The 15016-nt window shown below is 42.5% G+C and overlaps 1 protein-coding gene across 6 annotated transcripts in view; it reads right to left on the bottom strand.

The window, feature by feature from the left end:
- The window catches only part of NCOA3 (nuclear receptor coactivator 3), a 633192-nt gene that overhangs the window by 314293 nt on the left and 303883 nt on the right, over positions 1-15016 (bottom strand). For all 6 annotated transcript variants that reach the window (XM_086932604.1, XM_086932603.1, XM_086932607.1 and 3 more), the window contains 6 exons: positions 7969-8143; positions 5874-6059; positions 5603-5707; positions 4711-4851; positions 2713-2860; positions 2047-2438 (listed from right to left, as the gene is read on the bottom strand). In XM_086932604.1, coding sequence (XP_086788730.1) covers positions 2047-2438; positions 2713-2860; positions 4711-4851; positions 5603-5707; positions 5874-6059; positions 7969-8143 — 1147 coding nt within the window. The remainder of the gene's footprint in view (positions 1-2046; positions 2439-2712; positions 2861-4710; positions 4852-5602; positions 5708-5873; positions 6060-7968; positions 8144-15016) is intronic.

The following is a 15016-nucleotide window of genomic DNA, read 5'->3' as shown; positions in this document are numbered from 1 at the left end:
AAAAGGAGCAGGTTCTTGTCCATATTGTTGTAGAGGTTCAAAAAGAAGGTGAAGTTTCAGAATCCCTTTTTTTCTTTAATGGAATTTTATACGACTCCATAGGCTGTTCTGGGGCGATCTTTCGCTTGTAAATGGAAAGTCTACCAGTCTCAGCGTCGATGAATTGCCTCGACTGATCTTCCTGCAGAGGCTGTCGATGCTTTGTGGCCCCTTCAGTAGTTGTAGGCTTTTGCACCATGGACACCTTCTTGGCCGCCTCAACGCCCGTCTTAGAGGCGAACGCCTTAGGTGTCACCGGCGGCGGCAGTATAAACTTAATCGGTGCCGACGCCTTTGGAGTTTTACTGACTGTCTTTGGGGGTGGAGTGGCCTTCGGTCCGACAGCTATAGCTTTCTCCTTAATGCGCTGCAGCGAGTCCGACACCTGCTTTGAAAAAGAGGCGGATGGTTGTGTTGACTCGACGGGGTCCTTAGAGCCACTGCTTGTTTTGGGCTGGAGGTCTTTGCTGACCTTTGCTTTGTCAAGTCGACATTTAGGATCAAGAACGTTCTATGTTTCGAGTCCTTTGTTTGTGTCTACGGTCTTCGGCGCAGACTTCTTTGGGTCGATGTGCTTGACCTTCTTCTTTGGTGCCCCGGCCTTCGGCTCAACACCCTTTAGCGACCTCTCCGGGTCGATAGCACTCTTTTGTTTCGTCGGAGCCGATGGTTCAGAAGCCTTCGATCCGACCAAAGTAAGTTGTACTTTCGGTTTTGTTTCCGGTGCTTTCGGTTTTGTAGTCACCGATGTTTTTTGTTTCGATTTCGATCGATCAACCGATGGCTCTTTTGAATTGTCCGTAGCCGGGCCTTGAAGCGAGGCTGTAGAACTATGCGTTTAATCTTGGGTAAGGCCTTGTGGCGATCCCTCGACCTGAGCCTTATAGAGTGTGTTAGTCTCTGCCCCCATACCAACGGTTGGGCCTAGCTCCTCAAGCTATCTTCTACAGCCCCAAAGGCCTCATCGTCTCCTACCTCGTCGATGTCTTCATTTTCGACCATCTCCTCATCCTCTGCGTCATAACTGGAGTCAATCTCTGAGGCAGGATCCGACAGGTTCCCTTGAACCTCCTGCTCGACTCCCTCATCTTCCTCAGCATCGAAGATGTTCACCGGGTCAGGTGCCGTCTGCTGGGCTTCCTTCCGCGACGCGCGTCGAAGGCGAAGTGTTTTCTTGGATCGGAACCGCGAACAAGCCATACAGTTGGCTTCATCGTGATCCGGAGACAGGCACTTGTTGCACACCAGGTGGACATCGATGTGAGGATACTTCGAGTTGCAAACAGGACATCTCTTGAATGGGCTCCGTTCCATCATCGATCGTCGATAAGGGCTCTGGCGTCGACCGGGCCTTTAGTGCTGAATAGCCACGTGGCTCTTGACGTCCGGCTCGAGGATTGAGCTGGAACGAGTACTCGGCACCGATCGCAAAGACAATACCGACGATACCTAGAGGCCTTTTGGCCAAATATAAAGTTTTCTATCGATTCCGAACTGGAGTTAACAAATATACATCCGAACCCAATGGCGGAAAAAAACAATCTGAGGATGGAGAGGATGCCAATGCGCACTGTAGTCCAGGGAAGGAGCCACCTATCTCGTGATACTTCGAAGACTCTTCCAGGACAACAATGTGCAATCATCCGGACCCAACACTAGGTGGCGATCTATGCACAGATATGAATTCAGCAGCCCACATGTCTCGAACACTTGCATTCATATGGTTATACCTAGTCAATATGCTTTCAATAATGGCTGAACAGACCCAAGTTACTGCATGACTGGGTTGAGGAGCATTTTACAAAGTGCTTTTGAAAGGGTGCGTTTGCAATTATTCTTATGATGACAAATTAATATCAGCTTACATGCGGGTAAAAAGGTTCAATGAAATATACAGAACATGTAGTAAAGACAGTTGCATTAATATCTAGCAGTACTTCAGTAGCACACCATGTAATAAACCAACTTAAGCAGGAAAAAATAATAATGCTTAATAGCATACTGTACCTGCCACTGGGGAAAACTGATTTGAACTCATCTTTGGACTTCCTCTATTTCTAGGAGAAATCATAACATTTTGCTGGTTTGTGCTCATGCCAGGACTGCCATGTGGCGGACTACTAATGTTTACACCATAATTACTCTGATAAGATGATTGCTGCACTTGCTGCATTTGTGGTCCAGAGTTTACAGGCCCCATATTGCCAGGTCCACCATACCGCATGCCAGTCATCTGCCCCATTGTGTTAGGATCCACAGGACCATAGTTTCTGCTCTGGACAGGCATGCCCTGCCCTGGTGACATGTTCATAGCACCAGCTACACCGGTATTTCCAGTTGTAGGTGCTCGAATGCCTTGTCCCATTGGGTTATGGTTAGGCCTGTATCCATTCTGCTCTCTGCAAATACAAGAAAGAGTAAAAACATTGGGAGACAGTACTTTCTTTCTAAAGTTGTAGGTTTTGTGTTTAAAATAATTTCAGAACACTGTTCCTCCATGAGATGTGACTGTATAACAAAACCACAAAACAATGCACACTTCAAGGGTTATGCCTTGAATATAGTTGAACCTGAATACCAGGTAAATTGCTGTTAGAACGATTTAGATTAGTCCAGTGGTGTGTGTGGGGTGTAAACTACACACTTTCATAAAAACGTGCACATTAGTCTTACCTTTGTAGAAAGTGCGTCGAAACAAATCCATGAGGGTCATTATTTACTGCATTTCGGAACAATTTACTTTTTGTTTGAGCCGTCACCAAAGTGCCATCTGCTAAGGAGAACCTATACAGTGGAGTTTCAGCATTGCCATGCAAATAAGCTGTAAAAATGAAAAATAAAAATAAAGGTTAATTTTAAAATGTGTTGCTGTTTACCTTACAAAGCAATCACAACTGTGGATAACCTGAATAAAGGCCACACCAATGTGAGAACATGAAGGGTGGAGATAGGAGATGCTCAACTTTCAAAAATGAGCTGACAATCAAAGTATGTAAAGAATCCTGGTCACATGTATAGTTACTCTTTACTGAAAGGCATTATAAAAAAGACGAACTCTGACCGAGAGGTCATATCCCTGCTCCTTAACTAGCTTTAATGATCAGTTTTGCTAATTGAGCCCAACATGTGTCTGATTATTTCAGTCTAACATTGGAGCATAAATTCTACCATACAGCTCCATTTGCCTTTGAAAATACTATCTCGCTCAGTGGACATTTGTCTTCAACTTCACTAGCTTCCTGCAGTACTTTAATCTTCATCCTCACAATTTTCTATTTCTAAACAAATCCCTTTAAGATATTTACTAATGGTGTTAGTCCAATCTTCAATTTTTAAGGTTGTTCTTAAGACCTTCATCGTCTCTATATTTTTACTTTGCATCGTCAAACAACAGATAACATTATGAGGTTGCACAGATGTCCCCACTAGCATTGTCATAGTATAAAATGTATTAAAGTCCATAAGTACCCTAAAGGGCCCCAACTGATACCCACTATTTACAACTCCATATCCCTTCAAATGACCTCCTTGAATTGAGACAGTCCGATCATCTGATTATACAGGGCCAATCTTCTTTTGTAACCTGACTACTTTTTCCTCTAACTATACCTGCATTTGGTCCCTCTTATTAAGATTTAGAGAACAGCTAAACAGGCAAAACACAAACTATGAATGTATGCCTGCCATTGCAGGAAAGTGCCCCTTTTTGACAAAGTCATCCTGCAGGCACCCAAAGAAAAAGCTGTGAGGACTCCGAAAATCAAGTAGCCCACACCTACCAGCACCACTGCCCCCGTTGCTCCAAGCCAGAGCTGAAGTGGGCCAACGGTGCCAGAGTGGTAACCCAGCTCTCTAGAGCTGAAGACCTTTTTGGTTTCTCCCAGTTGTTGACATCCTGAGGCCACCTGTAGCACCAAAGTGGAATTATGAGATTTTTACGGCTACAGCATTTTCTGCATAATCCGGGATTCACAGCATTTGCCACATTATTCATCTGCTGCATATTCTGCAGCTGTTAACACATTTTGATTCTAGTTGACATGGACCAAAACTTAAAAAGTATTGCTGCGAAGTGGATGACCCTTCGCAAAGAATGACTGGTCACCTTTCTGTTGCTTATGGCCTAAACTGGGTGTGAGAATAATGATGTGAAAGCTTTACCCAGAACAATTAATGTGTAAAAATGACAAAATAATAAAGTAAAACTATCACAAGCAATGCCATAATTTGCCTCTTCTTCCCACATAATGTAGTTAACTGTGCAGCATAATTTGGAACTCCACTGCTGCATAGTTCCAGTGGCTCTACTTATGATGATTACAATAAATCAGACCGTACTGGAACTTTGACTGCTGCAAATAATGCATGAATGATGAGAAAGCCGAGATAACCGCTATATTGAAGGAATGTGTTCAGGTGAAGGCATGTGATAAAAAAAAATGATTGGACAAACAAGACATTGTCACTGTAGCTCACTGGGACTAAAGCAATTACACATTTTAGCTAAACAAGGCTGACAAGCCAGGAAAAAAGTGTAGAACGAAGAAAAGGTAACATGATCACAGAAACCTTCAGGTTTACATTGATTTACCTAATTTTAGCATTTTTCCTCTTACATTTCTGAGTTGAGGCAATTTAAGGTTTGATTTACTGTGCATATAAATAGTTTACCTTCTTGATAGTGGCGTTTGTATGTCCAAGGCTGTCCTTCATTGTGGCACAGAAACCTCTGAATACATCTTCGAATTATATCTTCAAAGCCAGGCCTCATGGAAGACCGAAGTGAGTTTGTATCTATATTGAGAACTTTTCCTGCCGAAAGAATTGCCTTTAGTTAAAAAATAAGTCAGTCATTGTTTTCTTTCAGTCAAAGAAAACCTAGAAAAAGTACAACAAACTATTTTAAAAATAAGGGCAAGACAGGAAGTCATAAAGAGGATTATACTGATCTGAAGCCAAATCATCAAGATATAATCAAGTAGTTGAGCTGGCATCATCTAGAATATCGGTATTATAACAAAATGCCAAAGGAAATATCTCCAAAGAAGTCACAGAAATTTCCCTTCTCCTAGTTTACTTGACAGAGAATGGATGATATGAAGGAAGGTTGCCACCATTCTGTCTGTAGAGTGATGGCATATAACATTATGAAGACATTCTTCACTGCAGATCTAAAAATTAATCTAGAATGAACTACATTTCAAGAGGACTGTGGTTACTTGCATCAACAGCTTCAAAATTGATATTGCCATGCCAGTTATTATACGTGGCCTGTTTACAAAATTAGTCAAACCATACTAATTGCAAACTGGGGTACAAGGTGTGGGGCCCGAAAACAATGGTTTTGTCACGCACTGAAAGGCAGAAACCACTTTTATTATGAAAATGAACTAGAAAAACATTGTAGCGCTCTTTGAAAAGTGAAATTATTTTTATTTAAATAAACTTAGGTTCTCATTTGTAAAGTAAAGAGTCGTAATTTGCTCATCTACATAAACTTCTTCCAAAATATACACAAAAGCATAACAGACCTTGCACACCATGAACACCATCAAACTCTTACCTGAAAGATCATGCCTAGTAATAAAACTCTCCGGGGATGAAGGAAATGAACGCTCCATTGTTGGTGGGATACGTCGTGCCACGCAAATCGTACAAGACTGCAAATCTGTAAGAACATCAGTGATAAGTTGCCACTTTTTCAATCAGCTGAGCTGATTTTGAGAACATGATCAACATAGAAATACTTCTGGGAAGTACCAACACAGATTCAAAACACAAGCGTCAACTGCACTGTACAAAAATGTAAACTTATTCTAGAGAAGAATTCTTACCTTCGCCATCTTCCATCATGGCCCTTGGTTGAGACAAAGCAAAACATTGCATGGTTTCATATCGTTGACGAGTGCCAATATTACCACTTGCATCCTCCAAAAGCTCATGGGAATGCTTCAACATGCGGCAAATAAATGTGTGACTTTTTTGCCTGGGAGCTTCATTTGTCCAAGGAACACCATTCACTGAAAATGCAAAACAAAATGTTATTGGTTTTGAAAGGTTTTGGTTTATGCAAAATGAACAGTCAGGGTACTTGCTCAGAGATTTTATTAAAACTATGAAGATTTAGGAGCAAGAGGTTCAGAGATTCATTGGCTCTGCAGATCTGATTGCGCAAGGATAAAGAAGTATTGCAAATAAACAGCAACGGGTTTACAAAAAAATGTATGCACAGATTCAAAATAATATTTGGATGCCACCTAGCTCCAAGAATTAACCCCAAGCTGGAAAGAACTAATTCAAAGTGTACTGCCTTTTGTTCACAAAATATGGGGCAAGGTAAAGCACACAAACTTACAATGACCCCATTCCTTAACTTTGGCAGATGCATCTCCTGTCGCATAAAAAAGGCAAGGGAGAGGAAAGAAGTAAAGAAATACATGCATGGCTATCTGATATGGATAAGCCACTCATTTTCTTATCTCCTTGCAATCTTGTGGCCTGTTAAGGCCATTTAAGTAAACGTTTTAGTTTCTTCTCTTTTGACTTTTAATACATGGTCACACAACACTGTTTGAGATATATGGCTGATTCACTTAACAACCTAGCGTCATTATTGCACCAAACTAACTTGGGCATAAAATGCAGAACTTATGTAAATGTAATTACAAAAATCTTGGACTTTTGATTGGTAGATAGGTCACAGAACAAAGTTATTAAAAATTAAGCATCTTTCATTCAATGCATATTTCCCTGGTTATACCGGAAGCTTTCCAGCAGGATCAGTTTGTCTGAATCTTGGAAAGCGCTTTTTACTCATGCCTTCGAAACAAATATAAAAACCCATCTAACTAAGCAATTGACAGAAATATACTGACTTTAAATTGAACTGGCCCAAAAGTGAATTATTTCTAGAGTGAATAATGAATATGTTCACTGGATGGCATTTTGTAATGCAGACTCTGATGTAATCCACGGATTCAAGAAATGTATCCTTACAGTTAATGGAGCAGCTTTCCTTTCCTAACAGTTTTATGAAAAGGATAAACCATGTTAAAAAGGCCCTTGCGGCAAGGATTATAGAATGAGCTGGATAGAAGAAGATAAGGGAAAACTGTTGTGAAGAATACTAGAATCAGGGAGTGGAAGATTTAGTCTTTACTGAAGGTCTCCTTTTTCCACCTATTGAACTCCCTAAGCTCACTTCGCAGAATACAGTTCTCATACCAAAATTCTAAGGCAGACAGTATTACCAACTGTGGAAATGTACCATTAACAACAATGGGAAGCAATAACACTAGAAATGCATTGTAATTAATAAAACAGAATTATGAATTTTGAATAAAATAATAAAACAGCAAGAATTCTTGGGGGGCTCAAAATCAGGGTCCTCTTGTGCCACAACCTTTGCTTTATATTACCAGTGCAAAAACTGGAAGGGGTGTACTATGCAAAATACGGTGGCTGCTAAGGTGCTTAAGGGAGTCTCACCCTCTGGGCAGAAGGTTAAGTGACAACATTGTGCTGCCTATTCTCCAGCAATTGCTTGCACTACATCATTGAGGTAAGCTGTGCAAAGCAGGACATTGCTAGTATTTAACAATGGCGAGTAAGAGGAGAGTAGCAGCATCAATGAAATATTATGCTGCAGTTTAACTAGGATTCAGCAACAAAATATCAATATCAAACTCACCTCCTTTGTACAGCATTAATTATAACAATTTTGGTCAATGCTAAATTTGTCAAAAACGAGCATAGTAACTTCGACAATGTGTTCCATGTGGTTGTGTCCTCCAGCCTTCCTCAATGCCCAGTAAAAGAACCATGAACTGACCTAAAATCACCGACCCAGGGTGGACCCAAATATGTCACCTCAAGTTAGCATTAAGCACGCTGTTCTCTTGCTAGTCTATAACAATTTTGAAAGATCACCTGCAGACTTGGGAAGGTTCTTCAGAAAATCTTTACGATCTTCTTCAAACAGGATGCTGTATACACTGGTATTCACCAGATCCTCTTGCTTGTATTGCAAATACTGAGTGACATTTTCAGAAACAAATACAATGGTCCCCTCTCGATTGACCACAAAAAGAAAACCATCCAAGGCCTGCAAAAACAAATTTTTACAATGATTAGTAAAGTACAATATTGGGGCACTATTATGAAGCACATAAACAAAGTAGGAAAAGACTAAGCAATAAGAAAATGAGTTACTTACCTGTAACTACGGTTTTACAGTATTTGTATCTTTCATAGATTCGCATGCTTTAATCATTTCCCATCTTCGCAGTGGGAGTCCCACGGTACTATAGTAAAGCAGTACGTATAACTAACAGTCCATAATGGCAGTAGGCCATGAATTTAATTGCCTTTGTATGCCCTTTTTTTCCTTTTAAAGGACTAAACTAACTAGGACTAATCAGGCCGTCGCACCCTCAAGAACACTCCTAAGAGCGGCAGATTTCCCTGTGATTTTCAAGCACAGGTGGGGATAACATCCCTAGTGATAAGTGGAGCCTCTCAGGGGAGGAGGGTGGGTCGCATGTTAATCTATTAAATACACCAATACTGGATAACTGCAGTTGCAACTTATTTTCTTATCCAGTATTGGATCTTTCATAGGTTCACATGCTTGAAACAGAATAGCAAGCAGTATTGTCGGCAATTGAAATACCCGTAGAAGATGGTGGGTAAAAACAATACACATTCATAGAGGTTAATATGAACGCACAACATACATCATATATACAATTATACATCTATATATCCACACAGATTATGTGGATTCGATCTGGCCTTCACCCATGTGGTACTCTCAAAATTTAATAAAAAAGGTTTAAAAAAAAGAACCTAAGCATTTAGGTGTATAAAGTTTAGATACAGAACGTAAAAAGAGCAATGACGCAGCAATAAACTATAGCCAGGAACATTTGACTTGAACATAAATAGACTCCTCTATTTAAAGTGGCTCACTTTACTGGAATCCATGGCGTAACACCGCCTGGTCAACAACGGTGTTGCTTCACTGTGCGGATTCCAGGCAGTGGTGCTGCGTGGATATGTGGGTGCTCTTCGAAGTTGCAGCATGGCATATTTTCTTCTGTGGAATGACTGCAAACAGAGCAGCCGAAGTAGACATTGCCCTTGTTTAATGAGCTTTAGCTCTTCTCGTTAAGGGTTTTTCTGCTCTGGAATGGCAAAACTGAAATGTCGCCGATACCAATCTTGCGATCATAGGTTTTGTCACTGCTGTGCTTCGACAACCTTGGCCATAAGATACAAGTAACTGGTCTGTCTTGCAAATTCTGTAAAGGTAAAATTTGAGACACCACTTGATAGCCAAAGTATGTACAGTCTGCTCAGCCGTTGTGGCTGGGTTGGGGAAAAAGTTCGAAGGATGGCAGGCTCCTTGAGGTGGAATTGCGAAGGAACCTTTGGGATGAACTTCGTGTTTCTTTTGAGAAGAACACATTTTTCTGTGAAACAAAGAAAAGGTTCTTGAGTAGTAAAGGCTTGTATCTCACTAACCCTTCTGGCAGAGAAGCGAGCGAGGAGAAGAGCAACCTTACGCATGAGAAACTTTAATTCAGCCTTATGAACAGGTTCAAAAGGCTGCTTCATTAGTTGCACGAAGACCACGTTGAGATGCCATTCTGGGGGGATGAGCTCGCACCGGTGGGAACCTCTGAAGAGTGCTTTCATGAGTTGCTTTATGATCCTTGTAGAACACAGAGACAGAGCCTGTGCCGAGCGCCTGTACTTTGAAATTGCAGCAAGGTGAACTTTGACTAATGAATAAACCAGGCCTGACTCAGCCAAAGAAAGAATAGAAGGTAAGATCTGTTCTGGAGAAGCGTGAAATGGATGCAAGCTGTTTTATAGACAATGACAAAATCTTTTCCACTTTAACTGGTCCGTTTTGGTCATTCCTACCGCTCCAGACTTTGAGAGACCATCTCTGCATTCTTGAGTAATATTTAAGTTCTGAAAATCATAGGATTCAGGAGCCATTCATGCAACTGGAGACAGGCTGGCACCGGGTGGCATATAACTAGACCTTAGTTCATTGTCAGGAGAGATGGCGATGGTGGAAGGCGAACGGTATTGGTCTCCAACAGGAGGAGGAGTTCCGAAAGCCAGTGCTGCCTGGGGCACATGGGACTGATCACTAGGGGAGAGCAGAGTTTCATCTTCATCTTGGTGAGGACCTTGAAAATCATTTGGAGGGGGGAAGTGGTTTGGGGGGAAGCGTACACATAAATCCTTGACTATCACATTTAAAGGGCATTCCCCACGACCCTGGGAGAGGGAATGGACTGGTTTAGAACTAGCATTTGGCACTGTTGACCGTCACAAAGCGGTCCAGCGCTGGCTTCCCTCACACTGAGAACATTTGGTTCAACTGCTGTATGTCCCGTTCACACTCATGGCAACTGTCCTTGGTCCTGCTGAGAGAGTTTGCTAACATGTGGACTCCAGAAATGTGCTTGGCTTTTAGGGATATTCAGTGGGTTGAGAGCCACCCCACAGCTTTGGGTTTCTAGAGATAGCGTCAAAAATAGAGTTCCTCTCAGTTTGTTGATATAATACATGCTGTTCTTATTGTTGGTAGGGACCAGCATGAAAGATTTTGTGAACCTTGGCGGAAAGCGTGTAGGGTGAGTAAAATGGGTTTGAGCTTCAAGCTGGTGATGTGGAGAGACTTGACTGTCGACCACCTTCCTTGGATCTGAAGGTCCTGTAAATGGCCTCACCAGCCCTACACGGAAGCACCAGTGGGAGGTGATGAAATCCGGTACTAGTGGGAGGAACAGGAGGCCTTGAGAGAGATGTGGTTTTGTGAGACCACCATGCCAGTGTGGGTACCAGGCGCAAGGTAATGGAAATTAGGTCCTCAAAGGACCCTTCCGACTGTATCCATTGGAGCTGCAGTTCCTCTTGTAACAGCCTCATCTTGAGGTGTGCCAATGAGGCCAAGTTTATTGCAGAAGAGATCATGCCTAGGAGCGACTTGAACAGTCTCACTAAAACATACTGTTTTCTTGCAATTTTATGAGCCAAGTGTACTAGTCTACCTTGTCTGTCCTGGGAGAGGAAGGCTTTGTTCCGTATCGTGTCTAGATTGGGTCTGAGAAATGTTAGTCTGACTAGTGGAGGACTTTCGCCAATTTACAGTTTGAGAAAAAGCAAGAGAAATGCTTTTGTCGCTATGGCAGCTTGTCTTGGGTTGAAACACCCAGTCATCTAGGTAAGGGAGTACCTGATGACCTTGTTTCCTGAGTGCCACTGCTACCAGGGCCATGCATATGGTGAATATATGAGGGGCAGACTGGAGGCAGGAGTGAAGGACCTTGAATTGGTAATAGGAACCAGCTACTGTGAATCAAAGATATTTGCAGTGTTGTTTGGGATGGATGGGGATATGGAAGTAAGAGTTTTCCAGGTCTAGAGAGGTCATGAATCTCCACTGTGGAGACAACGAAAACGTCAAAGTTCTCATCCGGAAGGATTGCTTAAGGAGGTATTTGTAGAGCCTCCTGAGATCTAGGATAAGTCTTCATTCTCGTGATTTCTTGCGAATTAAGAGAAACCTGGAGTAGAATCCTTTCCCTTTTTGAGCAACCAGGTTTTTCTCTATTGCTCTTTTTGGCAAGCATTAAGAATGCTTCCTTTCGTAGTAAGTAAAGACGAGAGGGGAGAGCTCTCCTTGAAGGAGTGGTTGGTGGTTTTTCCGTAAACTCCAGGGTATGGCCATGGGTAACTAGGTCCAATACTCATCTTTCTGAGGTGATGGTTTGCCAATGATGGAGGTAATTGGATTTCTTTGCAGCTGCAGGTTGAGTCACATAGCTAGTACCTGGACATGGTCACGGTTTGAGGCCTGTTGCGGCTCTAAGAAAGTGGTCTTCTGCTAGGCCCTTACTTCGAGAAACCTGCCGCACAGGATTTACGGTATGACTGTTGTGGATATCACGGCCTGTATTGGGAATTGTAGGACTGATACTGCTGGGTGCGCTGTAATACACCCTGTAGGAAGAGAAGCTGCATGGGCGCACTCCTCGAAAGGGCACCTTGTGATATTGGAGGCTGCTGAGGGATTTGACAGTATTGGTGTCTGTTTTAATGGCAAGCAGAGCATCTTTCATGTTTGCAAAATAGCATGCCTCCGTTGTATGCCATGTCCAACATTTTAGACCAACCTCCGGTCTAAAGGAGGCCACTTCGAGCCATCCTAAGGCGCCTCAACACAGCTGTGGCGACTGGTTGATGGAAGCCTGTGTAGGCTATGTCCATGGCACAATATATTATTTCTGTTAAAGTGGGCTCGCCCTCCAGTACAATCTTCGAGTTCCGACCATCTAGCCTTCGGGACGAGGTCGATGATGGAGCGGACATCAGACAACATCTGGTGGAAATATGGGCCTAGAATCGCCAGAGCATTGACTGTGCGCACTGTAATTGTAGACATGGTAGAAAACCTTTTGCCAATATTGTTTTAGCTTAGTCAGGTGGTTGCAAAATAGGAGTAGCTTGGTTTTTAGACTTACGTTGTGCCGCATGCGGATCACCAGACAGGGGGGAGGGGGTCCTGGCAAACATGAAGGGGAATCCTCAGAGACCCCGTACTTTGTCAATGTGAGGGAGGACAGCCAATTCCATGGCAGGGCTCTTCATCAACTTGACTCCTGTCTGCCATATATTGTTAATGATCGGTATACAGCTTACCTTTTTTCTGGTCTGCTCTTTAAAATCATACAGGAAACAGTCAGACTGTTTCACCGGCATTTTTAGATGAAATCCCGTTGCCACTCTGTCCATTAGGCTATAGAAACCTCCTATATCTTCTGCTGGGGCGAATCGGAAGGGTGCTGCAGAGGTAGGGATGGAGTTGGTAAACCATAGTCATCCTATTCATCCAAAGGTGGAGGTGTGTCAGGAATCTCACCATTTTCTGTTTCATCATCATCCGATGATCGATCATCCCTTGGTGGCACTGCTACACGGGAAGCAGGCATTCTAGGAGATGCGGAGGTGGGAGAGGTTCTGGGGCAAGAGGTGCGACTGGCTGTGCTGGCGCACTAGGCTGATCAGGGGGCTGCGGAAAATTGACTGTGGCATCAACAGAGTTGTCAACGGAGAAATGTTGGTGTTCTTTGGTGTCGTGGTCAGCGGGATCGCTGTCAACAGAGCAATCGTTGGTAGGATCAGTGTCAATGGGAGTGTCTGTGGGATCCTAGTCGACAGCTGTGTCGAAGAGCTAGTCCAACTGACGCATCAGCAGGGACTTAATTGAGGCCTGAATTCATAGGCGAGATGAGCGCTAATGGTGGCTGTCATCATTTTCACTCTTGGCGAAATGGTAGTACTGGTGGTCGTTGATTGTGAAGGCATTGTGGAAAGGAATTTGGAAGAAGATTTATGCCTCGTGAATGGATCTGCAGAGGAGACATAAGGGCTGTCTCCATCGTTGACAGATTGGGTCAATGAGCCAGGTAAGGTTCTTTGAGGAATGTTTTGCTTTTCCTTGGAGCTGAGAGGCTGGTGAGAAGTCTGCAAAGGACTAGTCTGATGCTACATCATGGGATCTAGCTCTTTTGTGAGACTTAGAAGAGGTGCAACTGTCCTCAGAAGATTTGAATTTCATTTTCTGAAGCAACAGGAGTAGCCTTCCTCCCCCCTACCTCAGAGTTTTTTTTATCAGAAAGTGAGGCAAATCTTGCACTCTTTTACCTCATGCTTGGGATGAAGGCAGTAAATGCAGTCCATGTTTGTGTCATCCATGTGACCCCTATTCTTCCCACAGGACTTACATGGATGAAAAAGGCCTTTTCTGTCAGACATAGAATAATGCGGTTGAAAATAGCTTTTCAGATGAACTGAGCAAAGCTCAGGGAAGACTCCCTTTACACACGACGTGCAGTGAAAATCTGAGAGATTCAGACTCTCTTGGGATTGTTCTGGAGGGTGCTATTACATGATTGGTCATATGATACCTCCGGGTCTAGCTAGCGCTATATAAAACTTGGTAAATAAAGAAAATATTTAAAGTTTGGTCCTTTTAAAAAAAGACAAAGATGGGCAATTAAATGTATGGCTTAGTGCTATTATAGCCTATGTTAGTTACACTTACCACTTTACTATAGTGCCATGCTACTCCCACTTCAAAGACTGGGAATGATTCAAAGCATGTTAATCTATGAAAGATCCAATACTGGATAAAAGAATTGCACAACCAACAGATGAGTAGGCAACAGCTGGCATTAATCTGTGGTCTGTAAATGCTATTACATATACAAATGCTAGTGGTTGATTTGTGAAACTGGTCGTAAAAACATTCATAACAATACTTTATAGCAGCATTGTGAAAAAAAAGCAGATAGTATGCATAGATACTGGCATCAAATACTTGCACTAGATCATTAAAGATTCTTTACCCATTTTGTTTTTCAAACAAATTTCAACACCGTTTTGTAGTGAGCACCAGTCAAAGGTTTCGAATATTTTCTGCAAACGAAGAATACTTTATCTGCGTGCATCCTCAATGGTAACATAAGAAAAGAGGACTAACAAGGAGATTCCAGGCCTAAACACTAGATAATAGAATAACGTGCAGTATGTGAAAGATTCATGCTGCAAAAACATCCATAATACGAGAAGACAGTGCCATGTATGAAGCCACCATGCATACTTTGAAGTAGAGCTGGAAGAGACAAGCAAAGCTTCAGCCAAAGGTCTGCCTCTGGTTAGGTCCTTGTCCTATGGTAACTGATTAGCCCAAATAGATCCAAGCCAAGCACTCATTCTCTTGCTCCCAAGTGCAGTTTTTAAAATGAAAATGGAAGAGGGCTGACCAAAGACATAACATTTTTTGTTTGGAATGTTTCTACAGAAACTGGAGAACAAACCCTGACAGAACAGGTCTGTCAGACATCATGCTGCATTTCACATGCATCCTTAAAAGCTGTAGACAATGAAGCCT

The sequence above is a fragment of the Lissotriton vulgaris genome, chromosome 7, assembly GCF_964263255.1.
Source record: "Lissotriton vulgaris chromosome 7, aLisVul1.2, whole genome shotgun sequence".
In the NCBI taxonomy this organism is placed as follows: Eukaryota; Metazoa; Chordata; class Amphibia; order Caudata; family Salamandridae; genus Lissotriton; species Lissotriton vulgaris.
The sequence above is the reverse complement of the archived record's forward strand: the minus strand, read 5'-3'. Positions and strand labels throughout refer to the sequence as shown.